General features: G+C 42.4%; 1 protein-coding gene across 4 annotated transcripts in view; it reads left to right on the forward strand.

Moving 5' to 3' along the window:
• Nucleotides 1-16,585, forward strand: part of LOC119029651 (A-kinase anchor protein 2) — an 89,687-nt gene that overhangs the window by 39,312 nt on the left and 33,790 nt on the right. For all 4 annotated transcript variants that reach the window (XM_037116653.1, XM_037116654.1, XM_037116655.1 and 1 more), the window contains exons 5-9: nt 4,553-4,667; nt 5,034-5,055; nt 6,050-6,175; nt 8,005-8,829; nt 16,301-16,386. In XM_037116653.1, coding sequence (XP_036972548.1) covers nt 4,553-4,667; nt 5,034-5,055; nt 6,050-6,175; nt 8,005-8,829; nt 16,301-16,386 — 1,174 coding nt within the window. The remainder of the gene's footprint in view (nt 1-4,552; nt 4,668-5,033; nt 5,056-6,049; nt 6,176-8,004; nt 8,830-16,300; nt 16,387-16,585) is intronic.

Below are 16,585 nucleotides of genomic sequence, written 5' to 3' on the forward strand. Positions count from 1 at the left end.
TATTAGAACACTTTTTCATTTGAGGTGACATGTCCTACTCACAAAGAACGGTTTTGATTATATAAGAAAGGATTTAGACCATTTATTTTAGTGTCAATAGCAACTTAAATATGTGAATATTTCTAACATTTGTCTTGTAGGATGCTCCTCAGGCTATAATAAAGTTCCTGAGTCTGCATCCTCCTCTGGCCACAAATCTTGTTTCTTGCCCATTTTGGCAAGACCTCATGCAGCTTACAGGAAGCACAAGTAAAAGCCATTTCCCGCCAGAATGGGGAAAAAAGGAAATGAGATAGCGATGAGCTGGGAAGAGAAGCAAAAGAGAACCGACGGGGTACAGACAGCTGCTACAGAAAGGAAAGACAATGGTGAGGGCTTGAACAAGACAGGAAATGTTCATTCACCAACCAAATAAACATGGTTACTGAGAAACACTGCTCATTTTGTGTGTTAGAGGCCCAAAACACCATCTGTAGGTCTCTGTGACTCATGTTCATGTACTGGGGCTCACAAACTTCTTACGCTTTCAAGAACTACTTTTAAACTACGCACATCTCTTTAGGTCAGTGTTGACATTTTGGAGGATAACTTTGACACTAACAGGAGAGTAAGTTCAGTTTATACGAAAGACAAGTCTGTAACATTGACTCCTCTCTTGTAACTGTATGAAAAGCGTGAATCTTTGTGAAAGAGTTTTTACTATGACAATGAAATAATGTGGACGATACGGCATAGCTAATAGTCTAGCTAAGCTACAGTAGTCCTGGCTTCTTCCATTTTGGAGTCTCCAGCTGTTAATTCCCCCAAAGGTCAGCATTGTCAAAACGGCTTGATATTGTTCAAATTTGTGTGTCAAAGTTCACCAAAGTTGAATATGACATGAGAGATTCAGACAGTGCTTGTTAGCCTGTTAGGACATGGATATTTTTAATGGTTTCCAGCAGGTTTCCAGTAGACTTGCTGCTGCAGTTTGGTTGGCAGACAATTTTTAGTATCTGTCAGTGTTAATTTTAAAACAATAGTTTTCATTTATTGTCTCTGCTAACATCATGATAAAGCTTATAATTGATAGATTTTTTTAAAATCTATTTTTACTGGAAGATTAGTCTAATTAGCTTCATCAACAGAAATAATGACAACAAGTAAGACGCCTGATTATTTCAGACGTTATCAGCTTTATCTTGTCAGCAGCTCATCCACTGCGCACATCCACTGAAACCTTCAACACATCCTGCTAGCATGCACTTACACGAAAACAAAGTTTGATAGGTCCAGGTATAGCAAGTAGTCTACTTACATGAACTGATTACACATTGTGGTGCAGTCCTTGCAACTCCAATCCAAGGCTGGGTGATTGTTTCTCATACCAGCAAGGCTAGAGATAAATATAGGATGCACAGTCCAGCATTACTGTGTTTATAAATAACTTCCATCTCACTGCTGTTGAGACTCCTAGACCACAAAACACACACAGATATAAAGTTGGAGAAAAGGCTGAAAAGCTACTTCAGAAAGAGTAAGAATGCAGTATCACAGTAAGTACAGACAAAATGAGTGAATAAGAATCTAGTGTCAGTCCAACCTGAGCCTGGCATACTGCATTATGTTGAACAATACATTCTGAAAAGATTCTGGCTCTCTTCGGTATTTACAGTGGTGTTGAAATAGCCCTTGTGCATGCTGCTCTGTTTTGTTACATTCTTAGTTCAGCGGGAAACAATACTCTGTTATTTTTAAATGCACAAACCCACTGAATCAACTGATTTCAAGTAACACACAGTAACACTGTGGTGATCATCTTGATCCAAACAATGGCAAGGACACAGTTATAAGAAGCCAATTCACTGATGAGAAACCGGTCATGTGCATTGTTCAGTCTTCAGATCCCATCCAAAGGAGTGCGTGATTACATTCGGCAAAGACAAACAACAGATTTGTGTGACAGACGCAGCCAATAAAAGCCTTGCTTCTTACTGCAGAATAGCTCGACTGCAGCTCCAACCCAACGCACCACAGCTTCTGGAGTGTGTGCTGACTGCTCGGCTGTTCTCAATTGTCTCCAGTGCAAAAGAGATGTTGATCACAATGAGATTATCTGATTAAATAAAGATTGTATCTACAGTGCCGTGTGCATAAAAAATTACCATTTGGCTAATATTACTGGGAGTATACATGTATCTGTGAAAAAGGGTACATGGTGCCAAGGCAACAAGACAAGATAATAATAACAATTCCTAATTTTTACGCTTTTTTATTGAAATATTTTGTATATATGTGTGTAAGTTGCCACAGCACAGTTGGGGTAGCTGTATCACATCCAAGTATCACGCCATTGAAGCTGAACTTGAGTAGAAACTGGCAGAAGGTGAAGTGATGAGTGTGGACTGTGGGGATTTGTTTAGTTAGACGTCAGTGGTCCGAGCCAAGTCAGCAGGTTTTCTGGCAAACATTATGGACACCATTTTTGATTTTGATAGTGCCAGCTAATCTAAAAATATCCTCTATGGCAAATGTCGATATTATAAAAACTCACCACAGTTCAGGCCAATTCACACTTGAAATCTGTGCCCTTGTGTTTCTCTAAACTGCTTCAGATAAAACGTCTGTAAACAATACAGTCAGGACGGTGTGTACTCATGTTTGTACATGGTCACTGATGCTGATATGATGAGGGAGCCCTATTGACTCTGGAAAACTGTGGGAATACTGTCTGTTGATGGCATTGTTATGAACCTTAATATCTCTTTTACACGCACACGCTTGCACACACTGACGCACAAATTCTTCGTGTCCCAGAGGAGTATACATTGAAGTGTTCTAAGTGCTGGCATTCAGTGAGGAAGCAGCCCCGGTCCTCCTCCCTGACCGCTTCCTAGTATTGTTGCGACATCCATCTCTTAAATATCCATGTGAGGTTTACATGTGTGTGTGTACATGAGTCTTTTTTTGGTGCAAATTTGGGAATGATAGTGATGCCTAGAGATTGGCATCATCAGTAAAAATGACAGAACTGGTTGTATGGATGTAAGGATCTTCTGTTAGCCATGTGCATTATTTGTAAAACTTCTTGTGTACAGTTTGTGTTGAGTGCACAAAACATTTGCCGACAGACAGAGGTTCTCAATCTGTAGTCTGAAGTCATCATTATTTTCTTTCAACCATGATTATCTTTTCATAACATTATCCAATTTGTTCTTGGTTGCTTGAACTTGACAAGACCTGAATTACCAGGGCAGTTATTCACAGAACTGTAATATCTGAAACAGTAATATGGGTGGTTTTGGAAGGCAATGACAAACATAAGGACTGTATCTCATAGGGTTGCAAAATCATCCTGACTACTTGAAATCAGGACGATGATTGATGATTACCATTACATACACTCTAAATTATAAGACACTGATAACCGCGCCTTCTGCAAATACTGCATATACTGTATGGATCATGTCATTCCTCAGCCTAGGTGTCAGAATAATCACACACAACGACTCAATCGGGATAAACTGCACCATAACACTACAGAATTCATGATTTTCGTGGCATATATCTTCTTTTTTTTAATAAAAACAGTAAGGCTATGTCAGCAATCTAACCAACAAAAGCACTGTTAATATGCATTAAACTAAAACTAAAAACACTAAAACCACGGTGCCCACTTGACTAATAGACTACAACCTGCTGATGGAGGATGTACAGATTTGTCCACCAGGCAAAGCTCTCGGCCAGATGGCTGCACATCTCTAACTGATCCCCTGTCTCTGTCTGATAATTTCATGTGTTTTGAGCATCTGGATTATATCCAAAAGAGAATTATACTCTTCAGAAGGCTGGTACAAATTCATCCACGAGCACCGAGAGCACACTGAAAATTGACGTCCAGAAGCAGGTGGTCTGAGGTGCATTTCAACCAGATGTTATACCATACAGTGTACAGTATCTCTCTGCAAGCCAAATGCTAAACAAGAAGCATGTACTGTTGGCCATTCAGTGAAATACATCTGTATTTTTACTTGAACAATATAGCAACTGGATTCAAACCAGATGACCATAGAGTAGATGTGTGTTAACACAAAGTGTGCATAAGATGTGATTAAATCTTTTTTGAAAGCAGACTTGGACTTTTGTAAAGTAGTGCTGTCACAACTTTACAGTGTCTGCCCTCAGCAATGGACTCTGCATGGCAAAAACACCGGTAGAGATGATGCAAAACACTGTGGGTGGTGCCTGTTCAGGCTTGTGGGAGCTGCCCAATCAGAGCAGACTGGACTTTTTCGGGAGGGGTACCTTAGAGAGGCATGACCTAAAACAAAACGCTCAGGCAGAGTGTGAATGGAGGTGCTGCAGCAACGGACAGTATGAGAAAAATAACAACATTAAAAGCACATAAACATTTTCTAGTAGTCACCCAAAGTAAAGGACATGAGCCTGAAAATGGACCTAATAACTTTAAAGCTGTGTTGTCCTGTCCTTTTTTTCCGTTCAGGTCAACCTATTCCTTGGCTCTTGGGATATCATAACAGAAAATATTTTCCTGTATTTCTTGTGTTGGCAGGCTGGAGTCTGAAATCGGTGCACTTGAGAGTGAAGAGTCCCAGATATCAGCCAAAGAGCAGGTTCTGCGGGAACGTCTGAAAGAGACGGAGCGCTCAATAGAAGACCTGCAGAAGGTAAGAGAACATGATCTGCGTCGAGCCTTGCTGTTGAGGTGTTGAGGTGCTTCGAGCTACAAACTGTTGGCTTTAAATGCACTTACTCATTTTCTTAAACATAACTGGTCATTTTTCAAATGGAGTCAGAATGCAGCATCAGTTCCAGCATTGCTAACCCTAACCCAAAAAAGAAGTGGTAAAAGACAGAAATAAATGCTTTTTTCCAAAGATCAAGCTCTAATAGGTTATCTCATTATTAAATACATTCCAGACTAAGTAATCATTTTGAATAGTATAAAGCATTCACTCATGATTATTTAATAAAAACTGCATAGAAATCACTCTGCTATGACTCATATGGATTTCCTGCTGTCTTTCTTTCAGAGTCTGATGACCCAGGATGGAGGTACGAGCGATGATACACACAGACAGACTGAAAATGCACAAACCTCATTGGGATGGTGTCCTCCCCTGAGTTATTGTTGTTTCCTAGCAGTGGGGTCCCTCGCTTTCTATTTCTGTGTGTTTTTGTGTGTGTGTGTGTGTGTGTGTGTGTGTGTGTGTGTGTGTGTGTGTGTGTGTGTGTGTGTGTGTGTTTGTGTGTTGATAATAGTCTCGCTGAGGCAGGGGAGATGCAGGCCAGAGCACGCTCTTGAACCCCCACGGAATCACACATAGACATATGTACACCTGCACACAAACACACATGCGCGTGCAGTGAAACACACGCATACACACACCGAACCCGGCTCAGCGAGACTATTGAAGCTCACACACACACAAGGCCATGACTCTGCAGCCTGCAGTCGCTGGCTTTATCCCCCCCTATTCACCAGCAAGCCCCATAAGCCCCTAAAGCTTTGTTTCTGCCATCACACACATATACATTCACACATACACACACAAGCAGAAACAAATATACGAACACACACACGCACACACTTCTGCTGCATAAGCACTGAACCTCTGGGGTGCTAGAGTTGGTGTGTACACTGAAACAGGGAGACGGGGAGAGGGAGATGGAGTGTGTTTGTTTCTGTGTGCGCATGTTTATGAGTGTGTGTGTGTGTGTATGTGTGTGCATGCGTGTTAATAGGGGCGGGCAGGGTCACTCAGGGGTGTGGTTAGTATCTCTACTGGGGGGCTGGGCTGTAAGTGTGTGTGTTTTTGTGTCAGGGTGTGGTTACACACCACCGAGGTTTGTGTATATGTGTGTGTGTGTGTGTGTGTGTGTGTGTGTGTGTGTGTGTGTGTGTGTGTGTGTGTGTGTGTGTGTGTGTGTGTGTGTGTGTGTTTATCAGCGTGAGCCTGTTGTAGGTGTGTGTTGGCGGCTCTCCCTCACGGCCTCTAACGTCCCCCTGACCATGTGTCATTTCCCCTCTTGTGCTCCTGCTCACTAGATGCCACCGGCTGCATGTCCGCCCCTCTCTCGGACTGCACGGACCCCGATCCTAACCACCTCGTCCTGGCTACACAGCCGCGGACCGGCCCACCTGCCTCTGGAGAGCACGCCATACCAATACCTGGTAAGACAGTGGGAGGAGAGGAGGGTGATGGAGGGCAGAGAAGAGAGAGAGGGAGGGGGGGAGTGAGGAAGAGAGGACGTGAAGGTTTTGGGTCGCAGCCAAGTTGGATTACCAGGACAAACTCGCGCGCACATGGAGGGTGGACAGGCGCACATACGCACACGTTTGCATAAAAACAGACAAATCGCTTATGGACTACAACAGTTTAACATCCAGTTGGGCTATGACAGTGACACATTAATAATTACATACACTTATGTTATTATATGATTATATATACATCTGAAAGCACATGGACATGAGGCGCTGGATCAATATATAAATTGACTTTGGAGAATTAGTGCTGTCTCCAAGCTCATATTAGGCCCACTATTCACTTGGGACGTGACTACAATCCAGACTGTCTATTTAAAATAACTGATTTTCATTAGCAAAATACAAAAACAAAAAATATTTACATTTACTGGCATTTTTGTCAGTATTAGGATCACTTTCAGTTAAAGTTTCAATGTAATGCATTTCTTATCAGTGAGCAACATTGAATTTGCATTAAAGTTAGAATTACCTTCAGTCTCCCTGATATTATCTCTATGTTAGTTTCAGAATTTGTTTTAGCACATGTATTAGTTATTGTGTAGTGGCACTACTTTGCTGTATTACATCACTAGATCTACAGTTATTAGCTTTAGTCTTGGTACTGGTAGGTTTAGGATTAGTAGCAGTTTTAGTCTTGGTATTTACAGAAGTTTAAGTCCTTTCTCCTAGTTATATCTATACAGTGTTTTCTAGTTACAGAAAGAACAAAAGTTTGAGTAGTAAGTAAGTAGTGAAGTTCTTTTTGTGAATGTCTGAATCATTGTATTTGGTGCTGCTGACTTTGCAGTGGGGAAAAGCTCTACAAAATAGAAGCTCAGCTTTTGTGTCAGCAAGATAAAGTAAGTGCTTATGGCTTATCTGCAGGAAGAGAAAAAAACTTTATACCTAAAAAAAAAATAAACCTTTAGTATGATTATTCTTTTTTTCATTCTTTTACTTAATTTTTATTCTTGAAAATCACTGAAATATTATGTTGAGGAAGAACACATATATACAATTACTGCATGGATCCTTGTCCGGATTGACTGTGTGTGGACCAATGGTGATGTTTTTATAATATTTCCAAAATTATCGGTAAGGAAGTGAATAAAATGTAGTTGTCACTGATATAACTTGACTTAGAGTTATGCTAACAATTTTGCTCATTAAAGTGTGTTTACAGGCCCTGAGGAGTACTACACTAGTACTAGGAGTACCCATAATTCAACTCAGCCACTAGGTGACATCACTGGAGGCTATTTTTTTCAGATTATATGCAGCTTCTTCTGGAGCCACAAAATTCTATGTACTAGTTGTTTCACATCTGCAGCAGTACTCCCTAAGACCTGTGAAAACACTTTAATATATAAACTTGGTGCAGTTAGCCTTTAATCCCACAAGATATCTGCAGTTTGCTAGAGAGTACCATCCACAGTTTACTTATCCTCCATTAGTGTAAGCACAGTGAGGAATACTTTTAAGGAATACATTTTTCTTGTTGACTCAACATCATCTGTGGTTTGTGTCTCTTAAGGATAACATTAAGGTAATGTTATGTCTCTTACTAATGTCACGTTTTACAGTTTGCAGATATCAGTTTTATCAAAACACTGTGTCCCCATCCTCACGCTTTACTCCCCCCACCTTTTCCTCCCAACACCCCCCACCTCCTCCACTGGTCTCTCCCTACCCCTTCACTTTTCCTTCTGCATCAACCCCCTCCCTTCTCCCTGTCTCCCCTCCCCTCCTAACAGCAATGTTTGCCATGGAGATCAACGTACAGCACGACCCACAGACCGGCGAGCAGCGCGTCCTGTCAGCCAACCGCGTGAACCCACTGGATGCAGCGTCGCGTGGCATCAAAGTCTATGACGATGGCAGGAAAGTGGTCTACGAGGTCACTTCCTCAGGGGGCGTGTCCACCACCACCGTGGAGAATGGTTGGAGCTCTGCACAGGTTGACCAGCTGATCCAGCGAGCTGCCAGACCTGTTGGAGGAGGAGATGGCGGAAAGGGTCACGTGACAGTGACCCCAGCTGCACCAGAGGCCTACGTTTCCCCAGCAGATATCGATGATCTGTCTCCGCCCTCCTGCGCCCCGCCATCCATCCCTTCAAGCCCCCCAGCCCAGGTCATCCTCCAGAGGGAGCCCCGGCTTGGCATGATGCCCCCTTCTCCTCCCATCACGACCCAGCCCGGCTCCATGGCCCACCCGGGCAATGAGCTCACCTCCCCACCCCAAGCCAGCACGGAGCACCCAGTCACCATGGTGTTCCTCGGCTACCAGGACGTTGAGGACACGAGCGAGAGCAGGAGGCTGCTCGGCTTCGACGGTGCCGTGAAGGCCGAGGTGGTCCTGATCGACGAAGATGACGAGAAATCGCTGAGGGAGAAGACGGTCACCGACCTGTCCATCATCGACGGCACGGCGGCCGACCTCGTGTCGGGGCGGCCAGCCACATCCGAGGCTGTCAGCACGGAACTGTCATCTGACGGCCGTGAGCCTGACAGCGCCTCCTCGCCCCCCGCCAACCCCGACGCCAGCACGGCCCCCCCACCCAGCCTCACCCCTGCCACAGGTACAGACAAGAGGAAACGCTGCGAGTGCTGCATCCTCATGTGACTGAATCTTCTCCCTCTTCCACCCTTTTATTATTACCCACAACACCCCTCTCTTCTCCTCTGTCTCTGGATGGTTACTAACAGAAGCCCTGCCTTCCTCCTCCTCCTCTGGACTCTGATCAGCTGGCGCACACATGCACGCACTCACACGCTGTTGTCTGACCTTTGACTTTTTACTCAGTCACGTTATTACCTCTACATCTCTGCTCTTTCGTTACCTTCTCTGTCGACATGGAGTCTCTGCCCTCCTGCCTCCTGTCTCCTCAGTGTGTTTCATGGATTCAAATTAATTGAATTAATGGTAAAAACAGACATACAGATTGAAAAAATTGACGAACAGCTCAAACCAGGTTACATCAAAGTACTCTCAGTGGTCAATAAGACTTTTCGGACAACTTTTCGGTCACATTACCATGCTGTTTAACCAAACAGTATGTCTGGCTATGAGGACAATCAACCACTCATCTCCTTTTATAAGCCAGTCATATAAAACATTCAAAATGACAGACAGTCTCAGTTATCTCTTAAATTTCTCTATTCAGTCACTTTCCCTCTCAACAGACACACAAAAACAACCACGCATCTCACTTATGAACTCAAACGACACACCCCCACCCTTCCTTGCACAGACTCTCTCTGACCAGGGCGGAGAGGAGGGGACTCGTTGCCTTGGTTTCTTTACGTGCCTCTTCATTCTTCCACATCGATAGTTAACAAACAAAATAGAGATAATTAGAAGTTCTATTAGACTTTCATTTCAGTTTGCTGTTGTTACCTGAATTTTTTTTTTCCTTTTGTTTTCAAAATTTGAAAGGCCATTGAATTGTTGTGACGGCTGTTTCCGTGGGAGGTTTTTGACACTGTAGGACTCTCCTCATTTCTCTCTCTTTCTCTTTCTCTCTTTCTCTCTCTGTCATTTTGTCCATTAACTCCAGCTATTCCACTGCTGAGGTCATTTCCTCCTATTCTAGTACTTCCTAACTCAGCAGCCAATAAGAAGCCGTGGAACACCTTTTGGCAGCCAGTAGGATCTGCACAGCCAACTTTTTCCTATAGAGCACAGGAAGCTAACGGCAGCTTAATGAGTACACTCTGGCAGCGAAGGAACATGTATTTCCACCTATGAAAACAAACATTGGTCACCTCTAACAACTAACAGCCAGGGCACAACAGTGACTAATAACAGGCACTACCGTATAACTAATTATGACAGCTGTGCTCAGAGGAGCTTTTAGAGAAAGTGCAGTCCACATTCACCTTTTTTGTCCATTAAATTGGCTTCTTTGCCACAGAAGGCTGCCAGGGATCCATTATACTCTTTACAATTGAAAAAACACTGCCAGCTTTTGCTCTAGTCATAGACCAGGCCCTCGTTTACAAGGGTGCTACAAATAATGTGGCCTGGGTGTCATTATAACATCATATATATTCCACTGTAGGACATTTACATGGCTGGCTTTCAGAAAAAGCTCTCAAAGGCAGTAATCACCCCCATTATTTTGAATGATAATGGATGCTCTGGAAAGATTTTGCTTCATTTCAAGTGTCTTTGATGGTACATAGAATAGAGAGGACGCTGATGCTTGATGGGCGTCTAGTTAGCCATTGTACACACAAGAGAAATACGCGTTATGTGATCGAAGAAGACATCTGCACGTTTACAAAGAGGTTAGAGAGGCTCTTCAGATCCAAATAGTGAGATTTGGGGTTGCTTTGTGGGTCAGGTGTGCAGCCAGAAACTGCAGTGTCCTCGGTTCAATTCCATCACGGGTCTTAAAATGAATAATTGACATCACAATGTTTTTATTCACATGGGAGAACAGTGACAGTGAACATAACACTAACCTAGAGTGACCTGAAGAGCCTCAACAACCTTTTTTTTTGCTTTTTCTCTTCAGTCTGTAAAAAGAACTCTGATAATAGTCACAAAAATAATGAAAGATAGAATTCACTGAAAGGTCTTCAGGTAAATCAAATCACTCCTCACATGGCTCGGCAAACAGCTATCCAATCCCACCACTTCACTGTCCTCGACCTTCAACATACATGCTTTATTGTGATTGGCCACTGCTGCTGTCAGTCAGTCCCGCTGGCTGTGTGAATGGCCAGCACCATGGCCCGTCGGGTCGAGTCTCCTGTGTAGATAAAGAATGTAAATACACTATATATTCTATTTAGCGATGATTTTATTTTCCACATCTATATAGAGACCTAGAGATAATTCTGATTATAATGGGTACTGTGTCCCATGATGATGCCATATCACAACTGTATGAGTGCACAAGCGCGAGCTTTGTATATTTTCATCCTCTAACTTCACTGCTTTGCTGTGTGTTATATCACTAATAACCCCTCACGACTTTTCCCCCTCTTCTGACAACCACCACCACCTTCTCTGAACTCTTGGCATCTGCTACCATTCCCAGATGTGTTCCGGCGGGCCTCTGAAGGCGTCTGAGGGTCTTAAAACATTGTGCAGAGGCAGGAACTCAAATATCCATACCATTTGCATGATAGCCCATTAACTACAAATCACATTCAATTTACTTTACTGCTGACCATTCCCCACGGTTTACATTGATTCCCTCTGGACAGCCATTGGTTTCCATTCATTTAAGAAAATCCATTAAAAAATGTTGTTACCAATTTTGTAATTCATCTGCAAAGTAACAATTTTACCGATAAAACATGCCAGTAAACTCATACTTTTGAGCATGTCTATGTTTATTCTCTTGGTTTATATCTACCACATAGCAAAGTTGGTCTGGCCCAGTGGTGTCGATCAAAGTGAAACGTGTTCTGGTTCACTTTGATTGAGTGCAAGTGCTGCTGTTCGGCGTTGATTCTACCATGAAACTTTAAAGAACCGGTTTATCAAATTCCCAGTACTGCTAGGAAAATCTGTGACTGACTACATTGCCTCTTTACAAGTGTTGCTCCTGGCTTTTCATGCCTAAATTGGCATCCAAACATGACTGTTTTCCCACTGTTGCTTCAATTTGTAGTCCATAGTAAAAATCTTTATTGTTACGCTACAATCATTCTGGTTTCTGGGTGTAGGTGGTCCTTGGTTGAGATAACCCCGCCCTCACCCCTTGACATAACCAGTTCTTTGTTCTAGACCAGCAAAGTGTTGGACAACAGCCAGATAAACTCAGCCCAAATACAGCAATGAATCACAGCTGCAGAGGTTGTTCAGATCTGGTAGCCATGACATCAACGGTTCAACCGACTGTATGACTGAAGCTGGTCTATGTCATGAGCAGAAATATTCTTGCTACCAGATCTGGACCACCTCCGGACTGTAATTGTTGTCTGTTGGCTGAGAGTATATGGCCGTGTGCCCTCTTGCCCTCCTGGGTGCCCCTCCAGTTGACAAAACATGGTGAAGTGCCCTCTTTAAACATATGAATGTATCACGACTTTCTGTTTTTAGCCCATCCTGAGTCTGCCAGGCCAACTTTGATTATTTTTACACTACACAATTTGTACAACAGATCTCATTGGGCGACATAACACGAAGATGGTTCTTCTCACACTTATTTTCCCATAGAACATTTATTTTCAGCAAACAAACTTCGAGACTCGTGCAGGCTGGGGACAATTGCTCATGGGGTCCTTTTCAGCTTCCCATATTGGCCAAATCATATTCATTGCATGACTGTTTGGTTTTAAAGATTGTGGAGGCTTATGTGGAGAACTCTCAAATGCGTAGTGTTAGTTTCCCCAACGTTTAATGCACACACGATGTGCAGCAGATTAAAGAAGCACTTAATATATGAACCTACAAAAGGAAATGCAATCACAATCTCAAAAACTTTTTAAGAAAACGAGTAAGACACAAGGCAAGTTAATGCAGCCTGACCAATCCGGTTTGCCTCTGTGTGTGTGTGTGTGTGTGTGTGTGTGTGTGTGTGTGTGTGTGTGTGTGTGTGTGTGTGTGTGTGTGTGTGTGTGTGTGCGTCCGTGCGTGTGTGTGTATGCATGACTGTGCGTGTGTGTGTGTACTTGATGTAAAGCGAGGAGCTGCACACGAACAACAAACTTGTTGAGTTTACCAGCCCAACTGCCACGCCTGCAGTACTCCTCTGACTCTGTAGGGGTCTCTCTCTTTCTTGTCTGCCTGCCCTCACTGGTTGTATGGACTGTTAAAACAAAAAAGGAGCCATTTTCTATTGTTCAAACTTTCTCTCTCTCTCTCTCTCTCTCTCTCTCTCTCTCTCTCTCTCTCTCTCTCTCTCTCTCTCTCTCTCTCTCTCTCTCTCTGGTTATGACAGCTCACTCTGTCACATTCTCTCTCTCTCTCTTTCTCTCTCTCTGATGTCTGTACCTTTCTCTATCTTTGGTCAATAAAGCTGAGTTTCTCCAGTGCCCCCCTGCCGTCTCTTGCTTGTTGTTCTTTCCATCTGTCTCTAACATTCACTTTTCCGTTGGCTGCTGACACAGAGATCAAAAGCTATCCTTACTGCACCCCCTATCTGCCACTAACGAGCACACACACAGACACATTCAATACTTCGATTTATGAGTTTATAAGCAGATGTGTGAAAGGGTGTATGAATGATGAATAGGCCTTTAAGACTCTTTGTTTCTCCCTTGATGCTAATTGAGACAGGTTTTACAAGAAAAAAGACGCGCAGGATTTCAAATAAATGCAATCAGGTAAGGGCATCAATCCCTATGAATGAGAAGACGAGGCACAAACACAAGTGACAGTCTGGTCGCACAACTGTTCTCTCATACAGCATGTTCTGTATAAAAAATACAACTCTACAGAGTCAATTTCACTTAGAACTTCTGATTGAGAGTACCTCAGTTTTTTGACTGAATTAGTTTCATGTGTATAAACAAAAAAAAAACATTGCAAAAGTGCCGTCTTGGATGCCCCCATGGTACATAACAGATGATAAAGTGCCCTTCCAGTGGACAAACATGGTGAAGTCTTAAATACAGTATGTCATGAGTGTCTGCGCGCTGGTGCCCCAACACATACATAAGATGCCCTTTTTATTTTTTGCCCCTGGTTCTCAAACATCCTGAGTCCGCCACTGCTACATGTTACAATAAAAAGCTTGAAAACAATTCCAATTAAAGATTATTCAAAGTAAAGAAATATCCCTGTTACTGTTTGCTTTTTTTTAATAGCATCAGTGTGTTCCTAGCAGTAGTAAAGCTAAGACTAATGGCTGGCTGTGCAAGGACACGATATGTAATCTCTTTCAGTATGACTAGCCACTGCTCATGAGAAAATCACTTTAATATTGCTGCAGCATTCCTGCAGGGACCCATGCTGTGTCTGAGGCATTTAATGAGTGCACACACTGCAAAAAAATAATGAGAAGGTAGTAGCATAGGAAGGTAATATCTGAGAAGATAAACAGAGAATAGTATGTGGGGAAGGATAGCTTGTGTTGACAGAAGGAAAGAAGAAGGGTAGGTACGTTGTTAGATAAATAGTCGGATCAATGTGGACCCAACACATGCCCTAGTTTTTGCAGGAGCCCTGGGGCGCCCCCTTGGTATCAAACGTAGGTACTGTAAAGAAAAAAATCATCAAACAGTGTGACAGTCGTTCATTGTGGTCACTCATCTAACTTTACCGATACCTCTGAACTCCACAGAAAGAGATGAGAGACAAGAAAAAGTAAACACACTCCATGAACAGGCCACATATGATAAATTCATGTGATACACTGTCAGAACATAAACATACTGGAAACCATACACTGTGTTCTGTTGATCGGTACAGTGCTGTAACAGGGAGAGTCAGAGATTCCCTTTGCAGTTGTACAACGTCAGCTGTCCACCAGCACTGAGCGTGACACACACTCCCCCAGAACACATCATCCAAAGTGATAAAAGATTATATTAGAGCCCTCATCACAGAAAGGTATCTGAAAACAGGACGAGCGGGAGGAAGCCACACACACACTTCCTGCACAGCGGATGGGTGTTTTCCGTGATGATAAAACACTAATTGATTTATCTTGAGACAATGACAGTCCGGTGTGTTCGACAGAAACCATGACTGCAGATAATTATTAGACGCACACACACACGAGGGGGAGAGGATGATAACACAGTACACGTGTCAACAGTGGAAAATATGTCCAACTGTACGGATTTGCTGTGACATTGTGATTGTTGCTGCTCTAGTCTGCAGTGTAAATCAAAGTAGTATATTTGACGTCTTTTTGAGGGCATAAACAGACACAAAAGAAAATTCAGCAGACTGATGAGCTGTACACTAATCCTGAATGATGAAATATTCTGCGCAACAAGTCTTTTCTGATATCCTGGGTCTCGTTTTAATAAAATTCTACCACCGCTGATGCTACTAATACTGCTGCTACTATCCAGCCACTACTACTAATGCTTAAACTAATACAACAGCCAATACTGGCCCTACTATTCCTCCAATCAGGACTATTTAGTTGATATTCTATATCTTTTACAAGTAGCGATCATACAGTGTAGAAATGCTAACACTAAGAAACAACACATTCCATACAGAATGGTCCATTTTAGAGTATATTTATATTATAGCATAAATACATTACTTTATTGGATTATCATTACTGATGCATTAATGTTTAAACAGTTATTTAAATTGGATAGCTTCATCTATATTTTATAAACTGATCGTACATACATATAAAATATTAATACACAAAGCAGCTCCTAACTGTAGCTGTCAAATACATGCAGTAGAGTAGGAGGTACAGTATTTGCTACAGTAACATAGAGGAGATGAAGTAAGAATTGGCATTTAATGGACCTTTAAGATACAGTGATTTTAAGAACATTATTTTGGTTACTTTCCTCCACTGGCCGCTGCTACCACTACTATGGTACAGCAGCTACAGTATGAAGTGAACTTATTTTGACTGATAAATGTTGGTGCAAATTTTGTGCAAATAACTGAAACAAGTGTGGAAACAAGTGAGTGCAGCTGCAGGATTTATTTTCAATGTCATGCAAATAGGGTTGCCCTAAATCAAAAATATTCTCACAGTGATGATAACAGACAGAACATCAGATGTACACAGTCTGCCGATACACAATCCACCACAAAAGCATAAGTGCAGGTTTGCAAGTGCATGTTTGAGTCATCATCTTTTCACGGTGTTAGATTCAGACATGGAGGAAGGATGGATTTTCATGCTTTCACTACATTTCAAGGTGATACACTCCATTCATTTGCGGTTTGTGAAACCGCTCTCAAAGCCAGATAATGAGCCAAAAAGGTGTTGTTTTTCCTCATGAATGTAAATATTTTGGAGTTATATAAGGTTCATTACCATAGAGGTGGTGGGTATACACTGGAATATGTACAGTATGTGAGACACACGGGCAGGTGAATTTGAAAGTATGATGATGATTGACAAAGATGACAATGGTAACAACTCAAATTTTGTTTCATCATAGGTTATAGCCCAACACAAGGGGTTACCATGACAACAGCAAATGGGTATCAAGCCTCCATTCCGGCCAGACATCCTCACACTACCATGGTGAGTAGTCTGTGTCCCTGTGCATGTTTATTTACTTGAATCCATAAATGTGGGGCAAGGCCAGTTTTTTTTACAGGATGTTCTACACATAATGTTCTGTCACGTTTTCCCAAAAGCTTGGTTTGACTACAACATAGGAATAGGCAACACTCCAAGGCGCTATATCTGCCTGGAAACCTTTCATGATGCAGCTATAAAG

The sequence above is a fragment of the Acanthopagrus latus genome, chromosome 12 (genome assembly GCF_904848185.1).
Source record: "Acanthopagrus latus isolate v.2019 chromosome 12, fAcaLat1.1, whole genome shotgun sequence".
NCBI lineage: Eukaryota > Metazoa > Chordata > Actinopteri > Spariformes > Sparidae > Acanthopagrus > Acanthopagrus latus.